Source organism: Oncorhynchus mykiss, chromosome 28, assembly GCF_013265735.2.
Source record: "Oncorhynchus mykiss isolate Arlee chromosome 28, USDA_OmykA_1.1, whole genome shotgun sequence".
Lineage (NCBI taxonomy): Eukaryota > Metazoa > Chordata > Actinopteri > Salmoniformes > Salmonidae > Oncorhynchus > Oncorhynchus mykiss.
Genome location: NC_048592.1, coordinates 43,222,992 through 43,238,720, shown reverse-complemented (window position 1 = coordinate 43,238,720; position 15,729 = coordinate 43,222,992). Strand labels below are relative to the sequence as shown.

Here is a 15,729-nt window from a genome sequence, read left to right as displayed (position 1 = left end):
TTTTTGAAATCTGACATGTTGGCTGGATTCACAACGAGTGTAGCTTTAATTTGGTATCTTACATGTGTGATTTAATGAAAGTTAAATGTTTTACTATTTTATTTGAATTTGGCGCTCTACATTTCCCTGGCCATTGGCCAAGTGGGACGCAAGCGTCCCGCATATCCCAGAGAGGTTTTTAACAGTCAATGTTTACTTTTTTATTTGGGGCTATGGCAGTCAATTGAAAAACATTCTAACAGTATTTCTGATTGTCTTCTCAACTCACCATCACATACTTTTAATGTGGGGCTATGACAGTCAATTGCAAATCTCTTATCTGACCATCACCAATGAGATGGGTGTGCATGTTGCGTCAGAGCTTTTCAAAGTCAGGTGCATGGTTGTCAATGTGCACCTCATCTCTGCCGTCACATCGAACCTGTATCGATATTTGGGTTTAATGCAGACGAGAGCACTGAATCCAGTTTCAAAAATACAAGGTCCGATCATGAGATAAGGGATCTTCAAGTCAGAGATCTAGAAATAGGCCCAAGTTGGAATTCCAATTTGGGTGACCGATTCTTCCCAGTTGGAGCTCGTTTTCTTTTCAAAATTCCAAGTTGGGTGACCAATTCTTCCCAGTCGGAGCTCGTTTTTTCATAATTCCAAGTTGGGTGACCGATTCTTCCCAGTTGGAGCTCATTTTTTTTACAAAATTCCAAGTCGAGGGACCGATTCTTCCCAGTCGGAGCTCGTTTTTTCATAATTCCAAGTTGCATAATTCCAAGTGCTTTCTTTAATTAAAAAATCATCATGAACACATACCACGCTGCATTTTGGTCCGCTCCTTACGACGATCGTGACAGTCACGTTCTGACCCTAGTTCTTGTGTTATTTGTTTGTTTTAGTTGGTCAGGACGTGAGTTGGGTGGGCATTCTATGTTCTGTGTTTCTAGGTTGGTTTTCTGTGTTCGGCCTAGTATGGTTCTCAATCAGAGGCAGGTGTCGTAAGTTGTCTCTGATTGAGAATCACACTTAGGTAGCCTGGGTTTCAATGTTGTTTTGTGGGTGATTGTTTCCGTGTCTGTGTTTATTCGCCACACGGTACTGTTTCGGTTTGTTCACATTTATTGTTTTTGTATTCATAGTGTTCAGTTGATGTTTTTTAAATAAACAACCATGGATACCTACCACGCTGCGCATTGGTCCTCCGATCCCTCTCGCTTCTCCTCCTCAGACGAAGAGGAGGAGGAAAACCCTTACATTCTCCCCTGACACATAGACATCTGGCTCTGTAGCATCTGTTGCCCTCTTTGTGAAGAACATGCAGACAGTTTTTTTCACATTGAGATGCAAACACGAGTCACTGAGCCACTTTGTAACCTTTACCATTACAGTAGTGAGTTCTTGTGTAGCTTGTTGTTTGCTCTTTGCATGCACATATCACTGTATCATCTGCATACATTTGAACTTCAGACCCAGTACAGACAGAAGGCAGATCATTAATGTACAGGATGAACAGTGTTGACCTTTGGGGCACGCCCACATTATAGCTAAGAGTGGGCAACAGTTAGTTTTGACTATTACGCTGATGACCAACTTTTTAAAGGTTCTAGATTTGTTAAACAACAGGTTCATATTTTTACTAAATTAATGCAACAGGTTGAAAGGATTAGATTACTAGATTACTGTTTATTGTTTATTTTAGGTGTCGATTTCACTTAATGAAACACTGCATTATGTGATGTGTTTTGAGTAGGATTCTTCCTTCCGGGACTGATGGAAGTCCACTACATTATGTATGTTAAGGGAGACGTAGGAGATCACGTCTCAAACAACTTGTTATTAAAGGCCCTGGGATCAAATATCACTGATTCCTTACGCTGAGAAATTGACTACATTTGCAACAGAAAAAAAGTGTTACATTTCGAGGGGTAACAGGAACTATCTAAGGTGAAACAGCTACTACATATGTCGTTGGTCATCGGTCTAGTAATGATACCAGGATCATTTTACATAGTTATGGAAAAGGGAGACCAGTCATATAATATAATATGGGAGTGAATTGTTAGACTCGGTGGTGAGATACATGTTGCTGTGTCTAAGGGTAGAACATGATAAATTAACCTCACATAAACGTTGGGGTAGATTACAACAAACAATTAATGATTTGAGGGAATACAGTGGACTTATTATCAGGTTTTCTTTGTAGTTTAAAATTTTTGTTTGCTGAATTGGTGTAGTATAGTGAACGCTAACAAGTGTTTTGTGGGGGGGGGGGGGGGGGGGGGGGGGGGTTGAGTGAGATTAATGCGTTAAACTGTCATGGCCTAGCCATTTTTGTTTGTTTTTACCTTAAGATTTGAACACACACAACATACTGTTATGACTATCTGTTGGTGTTTTTAAAATACTGTGTTTGATTTGTGTGTTCTATTTCCTTTGGGTTTAGTGAGTTTTCCATTTTTCTTAGTGCCACGGTATCTTAAAGGGGCCCACACACACATGGAGTTTTAATTAAACACGTGAATTATTTTGATAAAGAAATTTACTGGAAACCTGGGATACGACATGTATGAAATGTTTGACTGTTTTTCATTAATTTGTCTCATATAGTAAGAAACACTTCTTTGAAGGGTTTCTATGACCTCTGTCCTGACTTTCCAGTGTGGTTTGATCACCCTCATTGGAAAGCCATTTGGACAAATTTAAGGTAATTTATAATATTGATAATTATGATGAAGTTTATAGTTCTTCTCCACATTTCTGATTTGGACCAATATGAAGAAGGAGAGGGCGTTGCCTTTGATTAAGGGTAGGCTGCCTGTCTATTTTCCTACAATTATTTTTCTTTATGGAGTTATTAAGGGTAGTGATTCTAATTCAATTTTGTTATTTTAAATGGTTTTGTTTTATTTTTTGACCAGTAGTTGTGTCTTTTTACACAAAATGGGGGTGGTAACAGTCCTCTGATGTTTTGGATTGAAGTTTACAAGCCTTGAGTGATATGTGAAGGGGTGTTTTGTTGTGTTGTTTGTTCTGTTCTCTTTTGGGTCAAATCTCACCAGATTAGGTCTGCTGGACTGTGGGGATTTCTCCCGATGAGTTAGAGGTCTAACTTCCTGATCCTACGATGAAGTTGACAGTGTGATGGGGAGTTTAAAATTGTTTCAATAGAATGTGTTGTTATTCTCTTTGAAATATGTTTAGATATTGGTATTAAGAATTATTTGTAAAAGTAATAATTTATCATATGCTTGTCTGGATTTCCTGAATAAAAAACGTACTGAACTAAACTGTTGTTCTGATCTGTCCTCTCTTGAGGTTATGATGAAAGGTAACGTCAGTCGGTGTCTTAATGCATGGAAGAGATCATTGGACCGAACAGTATGTGTACCTCAAAACCCCCCTCTAACTGGCTGAAGAAGAGCGACAAAGGCGTTCAATACGACCCTGTCTGCACCACTTCTACCAGAGACCTGAGTCCTTAGCCAGCAGCCTGTATGCAGCGTCCAATCAGAGCGATCGAGACCTGAGTCCTGAGCCAGCAGCCTGTATGCAGCGTCCAATCAGAGCTATCGAGACCTGAGTCCTGAGCCAGCAGCCTGTATGCAGCGTCCAATCAGAGCTATCGAGACCTGAGTCCTTAGCCAGCAGCCTGTATGCAGCGTCCAATCAGAGCGATCGAGACCTGAGTCCTGAGCCAGCAGCCTGTATGCAGCGTCCAATCAGAGCTATCGAGACCTGAGTCCTGAGCCAGCAGCCTGTATGCAGCGTCCAATCAGAGCTATCGAGACCTGAGTCCTGAGCCAGCAGCCTGTATGCAGCGTCCAATCAGAGCTATCGAGACCTGAGTCCTTAGCCAGCAGCCTGTATGCAGCGTCCAATCAGAGCTATCGAGACCTGAGTCCTGAGCCAGCAGCCTGTATGCAGCGTCCAATCAGAGCTATCGACTGCTTTTCTCTCGTGTCTTTTCTCAGGGGTGTGAGAGGAGTCCACGTGGAGGGAGCATGGGGAGAGATCTGTTCTAACCTTCTCTTATGTTGCTGGTATACTGGTTGTCGAATGGACAAGACATGATGGGTGGTAAAGGTGATGGCGGCTCAGGTGAAACATTGAAATTGGGACATTATCATGGGCCCTCCACTTTGAACTGTAAAGCTATCTGAAGAAGACAATGAAGAAGTGCGCAGAAAAATCAGTGCCTGAAGGGGGGTTGGGGAGTTGGGCCCAAAATGTATTTGTTAGAATTGTTTATTTGGGGGTATCAGGTTGATTGTAGAGGTCTGCACACTACATAAAATTATAGTAATTTAGAATAAGATTGCATTAAGATACTGATCTGTATTATAAAAAGAAAGTTGATAAGAATTATACGATAATTACACTGTATGTTAATATAAATGTACATTCTGTCAATGTTGATGTGTGTTAAAAAAAATGTTTTTACTTTGAGTGATATGACCAATTTGAATCACTGAGCATTGTCATTCTACATTTTAGTTGGATAATTAATTGGGTTGTGATTATGATTTGGAAACTGAATGATTTCTAAAACTGAAGGATTGATTTGAGTTTACTATGTTAATAACTATATGAGTGAAGCAATAAATGTATTATGGATTGATTATTAAGATGTTTTTAAGATGTGCAGGAACACAAGCAATGAGTTATTGCTTTTATGCTTCTTGGTTTATGAAGAATGTATGCATTTTCTACATGTGAATGAATGTTCGCAAATCTTGTAATTTTCTTTTAAGTTGAGAGGATTCTCAAAATGGGGGAATGTGAGAGCAACATTTCAAGATTGTTATAATACTTTTATTGCATCAAATGGTTGTTTTATGCAACAGAATAGAGGATTCTTATAACTATTGTGTCTGTATGAACTGAAAGTGGGCCTCTAACACTGACAGGAGATTTCCGATGTCTTTTGGGTGATAAAACCTAAAGAGATCGCTTTCCAGAGCATGAGTTAATGTTTCTGTTCTATATGGTACCAGGGAGAGATGACCCCAGGGCCAGACCTTGGTCTCTACACAAAGATGTTTTTACAGCAGATACTCTCTGCTGTGAATTATAAGTATATTTAATACAAATCTTAACCTTGTGACCTATTCCATACATCTGTTGTTCATCATGTAGACTGAAAGGGGTGTATCGTGGCTATAAAAGACCTTTGTACTTTTGTCTCGGGGCTCTCAACGAATCATCTGAGGGTGATTCATCGACCAGCCATCATTATCATAGAGCACTCAATCGATTCACTCTGTGTGTGCATTGAATTGACCTGATCCCTTATTAATAAGTTAATAAAGATTTAGTATGTATAACTCTGACTTGTGTAATAAGTTTGTCTCTCCTCATTTGATAGTAAAGAAATTCACCACCACAAGATGATAACAACAGAGAGTAGCAGCAGTGTAAAAAAAAGGGGGGGGGGGGCAATGCAAATAATCTGGGTACAGTGCCTTGCGAAAGTATTCGGCCCCCTTGAACTTTGCGACCTTTTGCCACATTTCAGGCTTCAAACATAAAGATATAAAACTGTATTTTGTTTGTGAAGAATCAACAACAAGTGGGACACAATCATGAAGTGGAACAACATTTATTGGATATTTCAAACTTTTTTAACAAATCAAAAACTGAAAAATTGGGCGTGCAAAATTATTCAGCCCCCTTAAGTTAATACTTTGTAGCGCCACCTTTTGCTGCGATTACAGCTGTAAGTCGCTTGAGGTATGTCTCTATCAGTTTTGCACATTGAGAGAATGACATTTTTTCCCATTCCTCCTTGCAAAACAGCTCGAGCTCAGTGAGGTTGGATGGAGAGCATTTGTGAACAGCAGTTTTCAGTTCTTTCCACAGATTCTCGATTGGATTCAGGTCTGGACTTTGACTTGGCCATTCTAACACCTGGATATGTTTATTTTTGAACCATACCATTGTAGATTTTGCTTTATGTTTTGGATCAGTGTCTTGTTGGAAGACAAATCTCCATCCCAGTCTCAGGTCTTTTGCAGACTCCATCAGGTTTTCTTCCAGAATGGTCCTGTATTTGGCTCAATCCATCTTCCCATCAATTTTAACCATCTTCCCTGTCCCTGCTGAAGAAAAGCAGGCCCAAACCATGATGCTGCCACCACCATGTTTGACAGTGGGGATGGTGTGTTCAGCTGTGTTGCTTTTACGCCAAACATAACATTTTGCATTGTTGCCAAAAAGTTCAATTTTGGTTTCATCTGACCAGAGCACCTTCTTCCACATGTTTGGTGTGTCTCCCAGGTGGCTTGTGGCAAACTTTAAACGACACTTTTTATGGATATCTTTAAGAAATGGCTTTCTTCTTGCCACTCTTCCATAAAGGCCAGATTTGTGCAATATACGACTGATTGTTGTCCTATGGACAGAGTCTCCCACCTCAGCTGTAGATCTCTGCAGTTCATCCAGAGAGATCATGGGCCTCTTGGCTGCATCTCTGATTAGTCTTCTCCTTGTATGAGCTGAAAGTTTTGAGGGACGGCCAGGTCTTGGTAGATTTGCAGTGGTCTGATACTCCTTCCATTTCAATATTATCGCTTGCACAGTGCTCCTTGGGATGTTTAAAGCTTGGGAAATCTTTTGTATCCAAATCCGGCTTTAAACACCTGCCTGGTGTGTTCCTTGTTCTTCATGATGCTCTCTGCGCTTTTAACGGACCTCTGAGACTATCACAGTGCAGGTGCATTTATACAGAGACTTGATTACACACAGGTGGATTGTATTTATCATCATTAGTCATTTAGGTCAACATTGGATCATTCAGAGATCCTCACTGAACTTCTGGAGAGAGTTTGCTGCACTGAAAGTAAAGGGGCGGAATAATTTTGCACACCCAATTTTTCAGTTTTTGATTTGTTAAAAAAGTTTGAAATATCCAATAAATGTCGTTCCACTTCATGATTGTGTCCCACTTGTTGTTGATTCTTCACAAAAAAATATGGTGTTATATCTTTAAGTTTGAAGCCTGAAATGTGGCAAAAGGTCGCAAAGTTCAAGGGGGCCGAATACTTTCGCAAGGCACTGTATTTAACAGGTGACATAGGGGATCATATCTTTCACCTGGATTGACCTGGTCAGTCTGTCATGGAAAGAGCAGGTGTTCCTAATGTTTTGTACACCCAGTGTATATCCTAATGCCTAATTACCTTACCCCTTTTCATATCTAACCCTACCACTCCAGTATCCCTGCACGTTGTAAAATGGTATTGGAACTTACCCTGTATATATCTTATACTTGACTTTTTAAATGTATGTTTTATAGTACTACTGATATTGATTACTGCATTGTTGGGTTTGAAGCTCACAAGAAAGGCATTTCACTCTACTTGTGCACATGACAATAAAAAGTTGAAACAATCAACCCATCAACCAACCAATCAATCAATAAACCAATAAATGGATCAATCATTAAACCCATCAATCAATCAATCATCCTCTCACCTTCTCTACGAGGTACACAACCCCTTCATGACCTCTTTGAGCGGGCGGAGACCAGGCCAGAACCACGTAGTTCTTCGTTGCCTCGGTAACCACCAGGTCGGTGGGCTCACCTGGTACCACGCCCACTGAGGTGTCAACAAGGGTCAAGGGTCAGGATTATTGTAATTAACATGGTGGAGAGATCTAAAGATAATGTATTGAAAGTACAGATAAAGTGTAGAACTACATGTCTAACCTGTAGCGTCTTCCTCAGTGAACTTGATCATTCCGGTGAAGGGAGCAGAGGGACCAGCTAAGATACACAGAGACAGCAGGTTACAACAGCACGTTGGAACAGCACATTACAACAGTACGTTACAAGAGCACATTACAACAGCACTTTACAACAGCAGGTAACAACAGCAGGTTACAACAGAAGGTTACAACAGCACATTACAACAGAAGGTTACAACAGCACATTACAACAGAAGGTTACAACAGCACATTACAACAGAAGGTTACAACAGCACATTACAACAGAAGGTTACAACAGCATGTTACAATTATTATTTGTTTCCCATTATTTTTATTTCTACTTTGCACATTCTTCCACTGCAAATCTACCATTCCAGTGTTTTACTTGCTATTTTGTATTTACTTTGCCACCATGGCCTTTTTTTTGCCTTTACCTCCCTTATCTCACCTCATTTGCTCACGTCGTATATATAGACTTGTTTATACTGTATTATTGACTGTATGTTTGTTTTACTCCATGTGTAATTGTGTCGTTGTTTGTGTCGAACTGCTTTGCTTTATCTTGGCCAGGTCGCAATTGTAAATGAGAACTTGTTCTCAACTTGCCCACCTGGTTAAATAAAGCTGAAATAAATAAATAAAAAACAACAGCACATTACAACAGCAGGTTACAACAGACGGTAACAACAGAAGGTAACAACATCACGTTACAACAGAAGGTAAGAACATCACGTTACAACAGAAGGTAACAACAGAAGGTAACAACATCACGTTACAACAGAAGGTAACAACATCACGTTACAACAGAAGGTAACAACATCACGTTACAACAGAAGGTAACAACATCACGTTACAACAGAAGGTAACAACATCACATTACAACAGAAGGTAACAACAGAAGTTAAGAACATCACGTTACAACAGAAGGTAACAACATCACGTTACAACAGAAGGTAACAACATCACATTACAACAGAAGGTAACAACATCATGTTACAACAGAAGGTAACAACAGAAGGTAACAACATCACGTTACAACAGAAGGTAACAACATCACATTACAACAGAAGGTAACAACAGAAGGTAACAACATCACATTACAACAGAAGGTAACAACAGAAGGTAACAACATCACGTTACAACAGAAGGTAACAACATCACATTACAACAGAAGGTAACAACAGAAGGTAACAACATCACATTACAACAGAAGGTAACAACAGAAGGTAACAACATCACGTTACAACAGAAGGTAACAACAGAAGGTCACAACATCACGTTACAACAGAAGGTAACAACATCATGTTACAACAGAAGGTAACAACATCACGTTACAACAGAAGGTAACAACATCACATTACAACAGAAGGTAACAACAGAAGGTAACAACATCACATTACAACAGAAGGTAACAACAGAAGGTAACAACATCACGTTACAACAGAAGGTAAGAACATCACGTTACAACAGAAGGTAACAACATCACGTTACAACAGAAGGTAACAACATCACGTTACAACAGAAGGTTACAACAGAAGGTAACAACATCACATTACAACAGAAGGTAACAACTGAAGGTAACAACAGAAGGTCACAACATCACATTATAACAGAAGGTAACAACATCACGTTACAACGTTACAATAGAGTTCAGTGTGTCAAATCGGAGGGTCTGTTGTCCGGACCTCTGGCAGTCTCTATGGGGGTGCCACAGGGTTCAATTCTTGGACCGACTCTCTTCTCTGTATACATCAATGAGGTCGCTCTTGCTGCTGGTGAGTCTCTGATCCACCTCTACGCAGACGACACCATTCTGTATACTTCCGGCCCTTCTTTGGACACTGTGTTAACAACCCTCCAGGCAAGCTTCAATGCCATACAACTCTCCTTCCGTGGCCTCCAATTGCTCTTAAATACAAGTAAAACTAAATCCATGCTCTTCAACCGATCGCTACCTGCACCTACCCGCCTGTCCAACATCACTACTCTGGACGGCTCTGACTTAGAATACGTGGACAACTACAAATACCTAGGTGTCTGGTTAGACTGTAAACTCTCCTTCCAGACCCATATCAAACATCTCCAATCCAAAGTTAAATCTAGAATTGGCTTCCTTCACTCATGCTGCCAAACATACCCTTGTAAAACTGACCATCCTACCAATCCTCGACTTTGGCGATGTCATTTACGAAATAGCCTCCAATACCCTACTCAACAAATTGGATGCAGTCTATCACAGTGCAATCCGTTTTGTCACCAAAGCCCCATATACTACCCACCATTGCGACCTGTACGCTCTCGTTGGCTGGCCCTCGCTTCATACTCGTCGCCAAACCCACTGGCTCCATGTCATCTACAAGACCCTGCTAGGTAAAGTCCCCCCTTATCTCAGCTCGCTGGTCACCATAGCATCTCCCACCTGTAGCACACGCTCCAGCAGGTATATCTCTCTAGTCACCCCCAAAACCAATTCTTTCTTTGGCCGCCTCTCTTTCCAGTTCTCTGCTGCCAATGACTGGAACGAACTACAAAAATCTCTGAAACTGGAAACACTTATCTCCCTCACTAGCTTTAAGCACCAACTGTCAGAGCAGCTCACAGATTACTGCACCTGTACATAGCCCACCTATAATTTAGCCCTATCAACTACCTCTTTCCCAACTGTATTTAATTTATTTATTTATTTTGCTCCTTTGCACCCCATTATTTTTATTTCTACTTTGCACTTTCTTCCATTGCAAAACTACCATTCCAGTGTTTTACTTGCTATATTGTATTTACCTTGCCACCAAGGCCTTTTTTGCCTTTACCTCCCTTCTCACCTCATTTGCTCACATTGTATATAGACTTGTTTATACTTTATTATTGACTGTATGTTTGTTTTACTCCATGTGTAACTCTGTGTTGTTGTATCTGTCGAACTGCTTTGCTTTATCTTGGCCAGGTCGCAATTGTAAATGAGAACTTGTTCTCAACTTGCCTACCTGGTTAAATAAAGGTAAATAATAAATAAATAAACAACAGAAGATAACAACATCACATTACAACAGAAGATAACAACAGAAGGTAACAACATCACGTTACAACAGAAGGTAACAACAGAAGGTAACAGCAGAAGGTAACAACATCACATTACAATAGAAGGTAACAACAGAAGGTAACAACAGAAGGTTACAACATCACATTACAACAGAAGGTAACAACAGAAGGTAACAACATCACGTTACAACATCACATTACAACAGAAGGTAACAACAGAAGGTAACAACATCACGTTACAACATCACATTACAACAGAAGGTAACAACAGAAGGTAACAACATCACGTTACAACAGAAGGTAACAACATCACGTTACAATAGAAGGTAACAGAAGGTTGTGGCTAACACACCTGGGGCTAACACACCTAGACTAACACACCTGGGGCTAACACACCTAGACTAACACACCTGGGGCTAACACACCTGGGGCTAACAGAAATGGGGCTAACACACCTAGACTAACACATCTGGGGCTAACACACCTGGGGCTAACACACCTAGACTATCACACCTGGGTCTAACACACCTGGGGCTAACACACCTTGGCTAACACACCTAGACTAACACACCTGGACTAATACACTTGGACTAACACACCTAGACTAATACACCTGGACTTACACACCTGGACTAATACACCTGGACCAACACACCTAGACTAATACACCTAGACTAGCACACATAGACTAACACATGGACTAACACACCTGGGGCTAACAAGCCTAGACTAATACACCTAGACTAACACACCTAGACTAACACATGGACTAACACACCTGAACTAACACACCTGGACTAACAAACATGGACTAACACACCTGGACTAATACACCTGGACTAACACACCTGGGGCTAACAAACCTAGACTAATACACGTAGACTAACACACCTAGACTAACACATGGACTAACACACATGTACTAATAAACCTAGACTAATACACCTGGACTAATACACCTGGACTAATACACCTAGACTAACACACCTGGACTAACACACCTGGACTAATACACCTGGACGAATACACCTGCACTAACACACCTGGACTAATACACCTGGACTAACACAACCTGGACTAATACACCTAGACTAATACAACTGGACTAACACACCTGGAATAACACACCTGGACTAACACACCTGGACTAACACACCTGGACTAATACACCTAGACTAATACACCTGGACTAACACACCTGGACTAACACACCTGAACTAATACACCTGGACGAATACACCTAGACTAATACACCTGGACTAACACACCTGGACTAACACACCTGGTCTAATACACCTAGACTAATACACCTGGACTAACACACCTGGACTAACACACCTGAACTAATACACCTGGACGAATACACCTAGACTAATACACCTGGACTAACACACCTGGACTAACACACCTGGTCTAATACACCTAGACTAATACACCTGGACAAATACACATAGACTAATACACCTGGGATAACAAACTTAGACTAATAGACCTGGTCTAACACACCTGGACTAACACAGATGGACTAACACACCTGGGATAACACAAACATAGACTAATACACCTGGACTAACAAACATGGACTAACACACTTGGACTATTACACCTGGGAAAACACAAACGAAGACTAATACACCTGGACTAACAAACATGGACTAACACACTTGGACTATTACACCTGGGATAACACAAACAAAGACTAATACAGCTGGACTAACACACCTGGACTAACACACCTGAACTAATACACCTGGACGAATACACCTAGACTAATACACCTGGACTAACACACCTGGACTAACACACCTGGTCTAATACACCTAGACTAATACACCTGGGATAACACAAACTTAGACTAATAGACCTGGTCTAACACACCTGGACTAACACAGATGGACTAACACACCTGGGATAACACAAACATAGACTAATACACCTGGACTAACAAACATGGACTAACACACTTGGACTATTACACCTGGGATAACACAAACAAATACTAATACAGCTGGACTAACACACCTGGACTAACACACCTGGACTAATACACCTGGGATAACACAAATGTAAACTAATACACCTGGACTAACACAAACGTAGACTAATTCACCTGGACTTACAAACATGGACTAACGCACCTGGACTGTTACACCTGGGATAACACAAATGTAGACTAATACACTTGGACTAACACACATGGACTAACACACCTGGACGATTACACCTGGGATAACACAAACGTAGACTAATACACCTGGACTAACAAACCTAGATTAACAAACCTAGACTAACAAAATCAGACTAACACACCTGGACGATTACACCTGGGATAACACAAACGTAGACTAATACACCTGGACTAACAAACCTAGATTAACAAACCTAGACTAACAAAATCAGACTAACACACCTGGACGATTACACCTGGGATAACACAAACCTAGACTAATTCACCTGCACTAACACACCTGGGCTGGAACAAATCCTAAACAACCAGTAGCTCTCCAGAAGGAGGTTTGGTCACTCCTTTTCTAACCAATCAGATGCTGACCTCGATGGCGAGCCCTGTCGTGGGGGTCTATGGCGGTAACGGGATCAGAGGCTCTAGAAGGTCGGCTGACCCCAGCCCGGTTGATGGCTCTGACCCGGAAGGTATAGCTCCTCCCCTCAATCAGCCCCGTTACCGGGAAACGGGCGTACTTCACAGGGGTGTCGTTACACTGAGCCCAGTGGTGGTGGCCCACCTCACACCTACACGTGCGTGCGCACAAACACACACACACACACACACACACACACACACAGAGAGAGAGAGAGAGAGAAGTACCATGGAGCTAGTCTGTCCAGGTAGATCCGTCTAGAGATGTGGAGAACCACAGAGTACCATGGACCTAGTCTGTCCATGTACAGAAGGTCTAGAGATGTGGAGAACCACAGAAGAAGAGAGAGCTAACCTTCACAGAGAGCTAGGAAACCACAGAAGAACAGAAGTTCCTACCTATCAATGAAGTATCCCAAGATGGAGCTGCTTCCCTCCACCGCCGGCTGTTTCCATGTCACCACAACGTAGTCCTTGTTGGCGTCATGACAACGTACGTCCAGGGGCGCAACGGGAACACCTTCCAACTCCACCTCTTCATCTGTGACACACACAGAGGTAAACACTTGCACACACACACTTGTGAGAACACGCACTAACATTTAACCCAACCCTTCTGAATCAGAGAGGTGCGGTGGGTTGCCATAATCGATATCCACGTCTCCGGCGCCCGGGGAACAGTGGGTTAACTGCCTTGCTCAGGGGAACAGTGGGTTAACTGCCTTGCTCAGGGGAACACTGGGTTAACTGCCTTGCTCAGGGGAACAGTGGGTTAACTGCCTTGCTCAGGGGAACACTGGGTTAACTGCCTTGCTCAGGGGAACAGTGGGTTAACTGCCTTGCTCAGGGGAACACTGGGTTAACTGCCTTGCTCAGGGGAACAGTGGGTTAACTGCGTTGCTCAGGGGAACAGTGGGTTAACTGCCTTGCTCAGGGGAACAGTGGATTAACTGCCTTGCTCAGGGGAACACTGGGTTAACTGCCTTGCTCAGGGGAACAGTGGGTTAACTGCCTTGCTCAGGGGAACACTGGGTTAACTGCCTTGCTCAGGGGAACAGTGGGTTAACTGCCTTGCTCAGGGGAACACTGGGTTAACTGCCTTGCTCAGGGGAACAGTGGGTTAACTGCCTTGCTCAGGGGAACAGTGGGTTAACTGCCTTGCTCAGGGGAACAGTGGGTTAACTGCCTTGCTCAGGGGAACAGTGGGTTAACTGCCTTGTCCAGGGGAACAGTGGGTTAACTGCCTTGTCCAGGGGAACAGTGGGTTAAACTGCCTTGTTCAGGGGAACAGTGGGTTAACTGCCTTGCTCAGGGGAACAGTGGGTTAACTGCCTTGCTCAGGGGCAGAACGAAAGATTTTTACCTTGTCAGCTTGGGGATTCGATCCAGCAACCTTTCGGTTACTGGCCCAAAGCTCTAACCACTAGGCTAATGCCGCCCCACTACACTACCACTCAGACCACTCAGCATTAGGTCTGTCTGTCTGTCACACATCTATCAAACCCTTTAAATCTGTCCTGTAGTCATTCAATGGGGATATAATAAGGTCTGCTTTACCACCCCATCTACAGTCGTGGCAAAACAAATTGAGAATGACACAAATATTAATTTTCACAAAGTCTGCTGCTTCAGTGTCTTTAGAGATTTTTGTCAGATGTTACTATGGAATACTGAAGTATAATTACAAGCATTTCATAAGTGTCAAAGGCTTTTATTGACAATTACATGAAGTTGATGCAAAGAGTCAATATTTGCAGTGTTGACCCTTCTTTTTCAATACCTGTGCAATCCACCCTGGCATGCTGTCAATTAATTTCTGGGCCACATCCTGACTGATGGCAGCCCATTCTTGCATAATCAATGCTTGGAGTTTGTCAGAAGTTGTGGGTTTTTGTTTGTCCACCACCTCTTGAGGATTGACCACAAGTTCTCAATGGGATTAAGGTCTGGGGAGTTTCCTGGCCATGGACCCAAAACATTGATGTTTTGTTCCCCGAGCCACTTAGTTATTACTTGTGCCTTATGGCAAGGTGCTCCATCATGCTGGCAAAGGCATTGTTTGTCACCAAACTGTTCCTGGATGGTTGGGAGAAGTTGCTCTCGGAGGATGTGTTGGTACCATTCTTTATTCATGGCTGTGTTCTAAGGCAAAATTGTGAGTGAGCCCACTGGCTGAGAAGCAACCCCACACATGAATGGTCTCAGGATGCTTTACTGTTGGCATGACACAGGACTGATGGTAGCGCTCACCTTGTCTTCTCCGGACAAGCTTTTTTCCGGATGCCCCAAACAATTGGAAAGGGGATTCATCAGAGAAAATTACTTTACCCCAGGCCTCAGCAGTCCAATCCCTGTACCTTTTGCAGAATATCAGTCTGTCCCTGATGTTTTTC

General features: G+C 42.2%; 1 protein-coding gene across 5 annotated transcripts in view; it reads right to left on the bottom strand.

The window, feature by feature from the left end:
• Positions 1–15,729, bottom strand: part of myom1a (myomesin 1a (skelemin)) — a 103,724-nt gene that overhangs the window by 64,053 nt on the left and 23,942 nt on the right. For 4 of the 5 annotated variants that reach the window (XM_036966995.1, XM_036966992.1, XM_036966994.1 and 1 more), the window contains 4 exons: positions 13,736–13,877; positions 13,289–13,488; positions 7,700–7,756; positions 7,465–7,589 (listed from right to left, as the gene is read on the bottom strand). In XM_036966995.1, coding sequence (XP_036822890.1) covers positions 7,465–7,589; positions 7,700–7,756; positions 13,289–13,488; positions 13,736–13,877 — 524 coding nt within the window. The remainder of the gene's footprint in view (positions 1–7,464; positions 7,590–7,699; positions 7,757–13,288; positions 13,489–13,735; positions 13,878–15,729) is intronic. The other variant, XM_036966996.1, reaches the window with a different exon arrangement.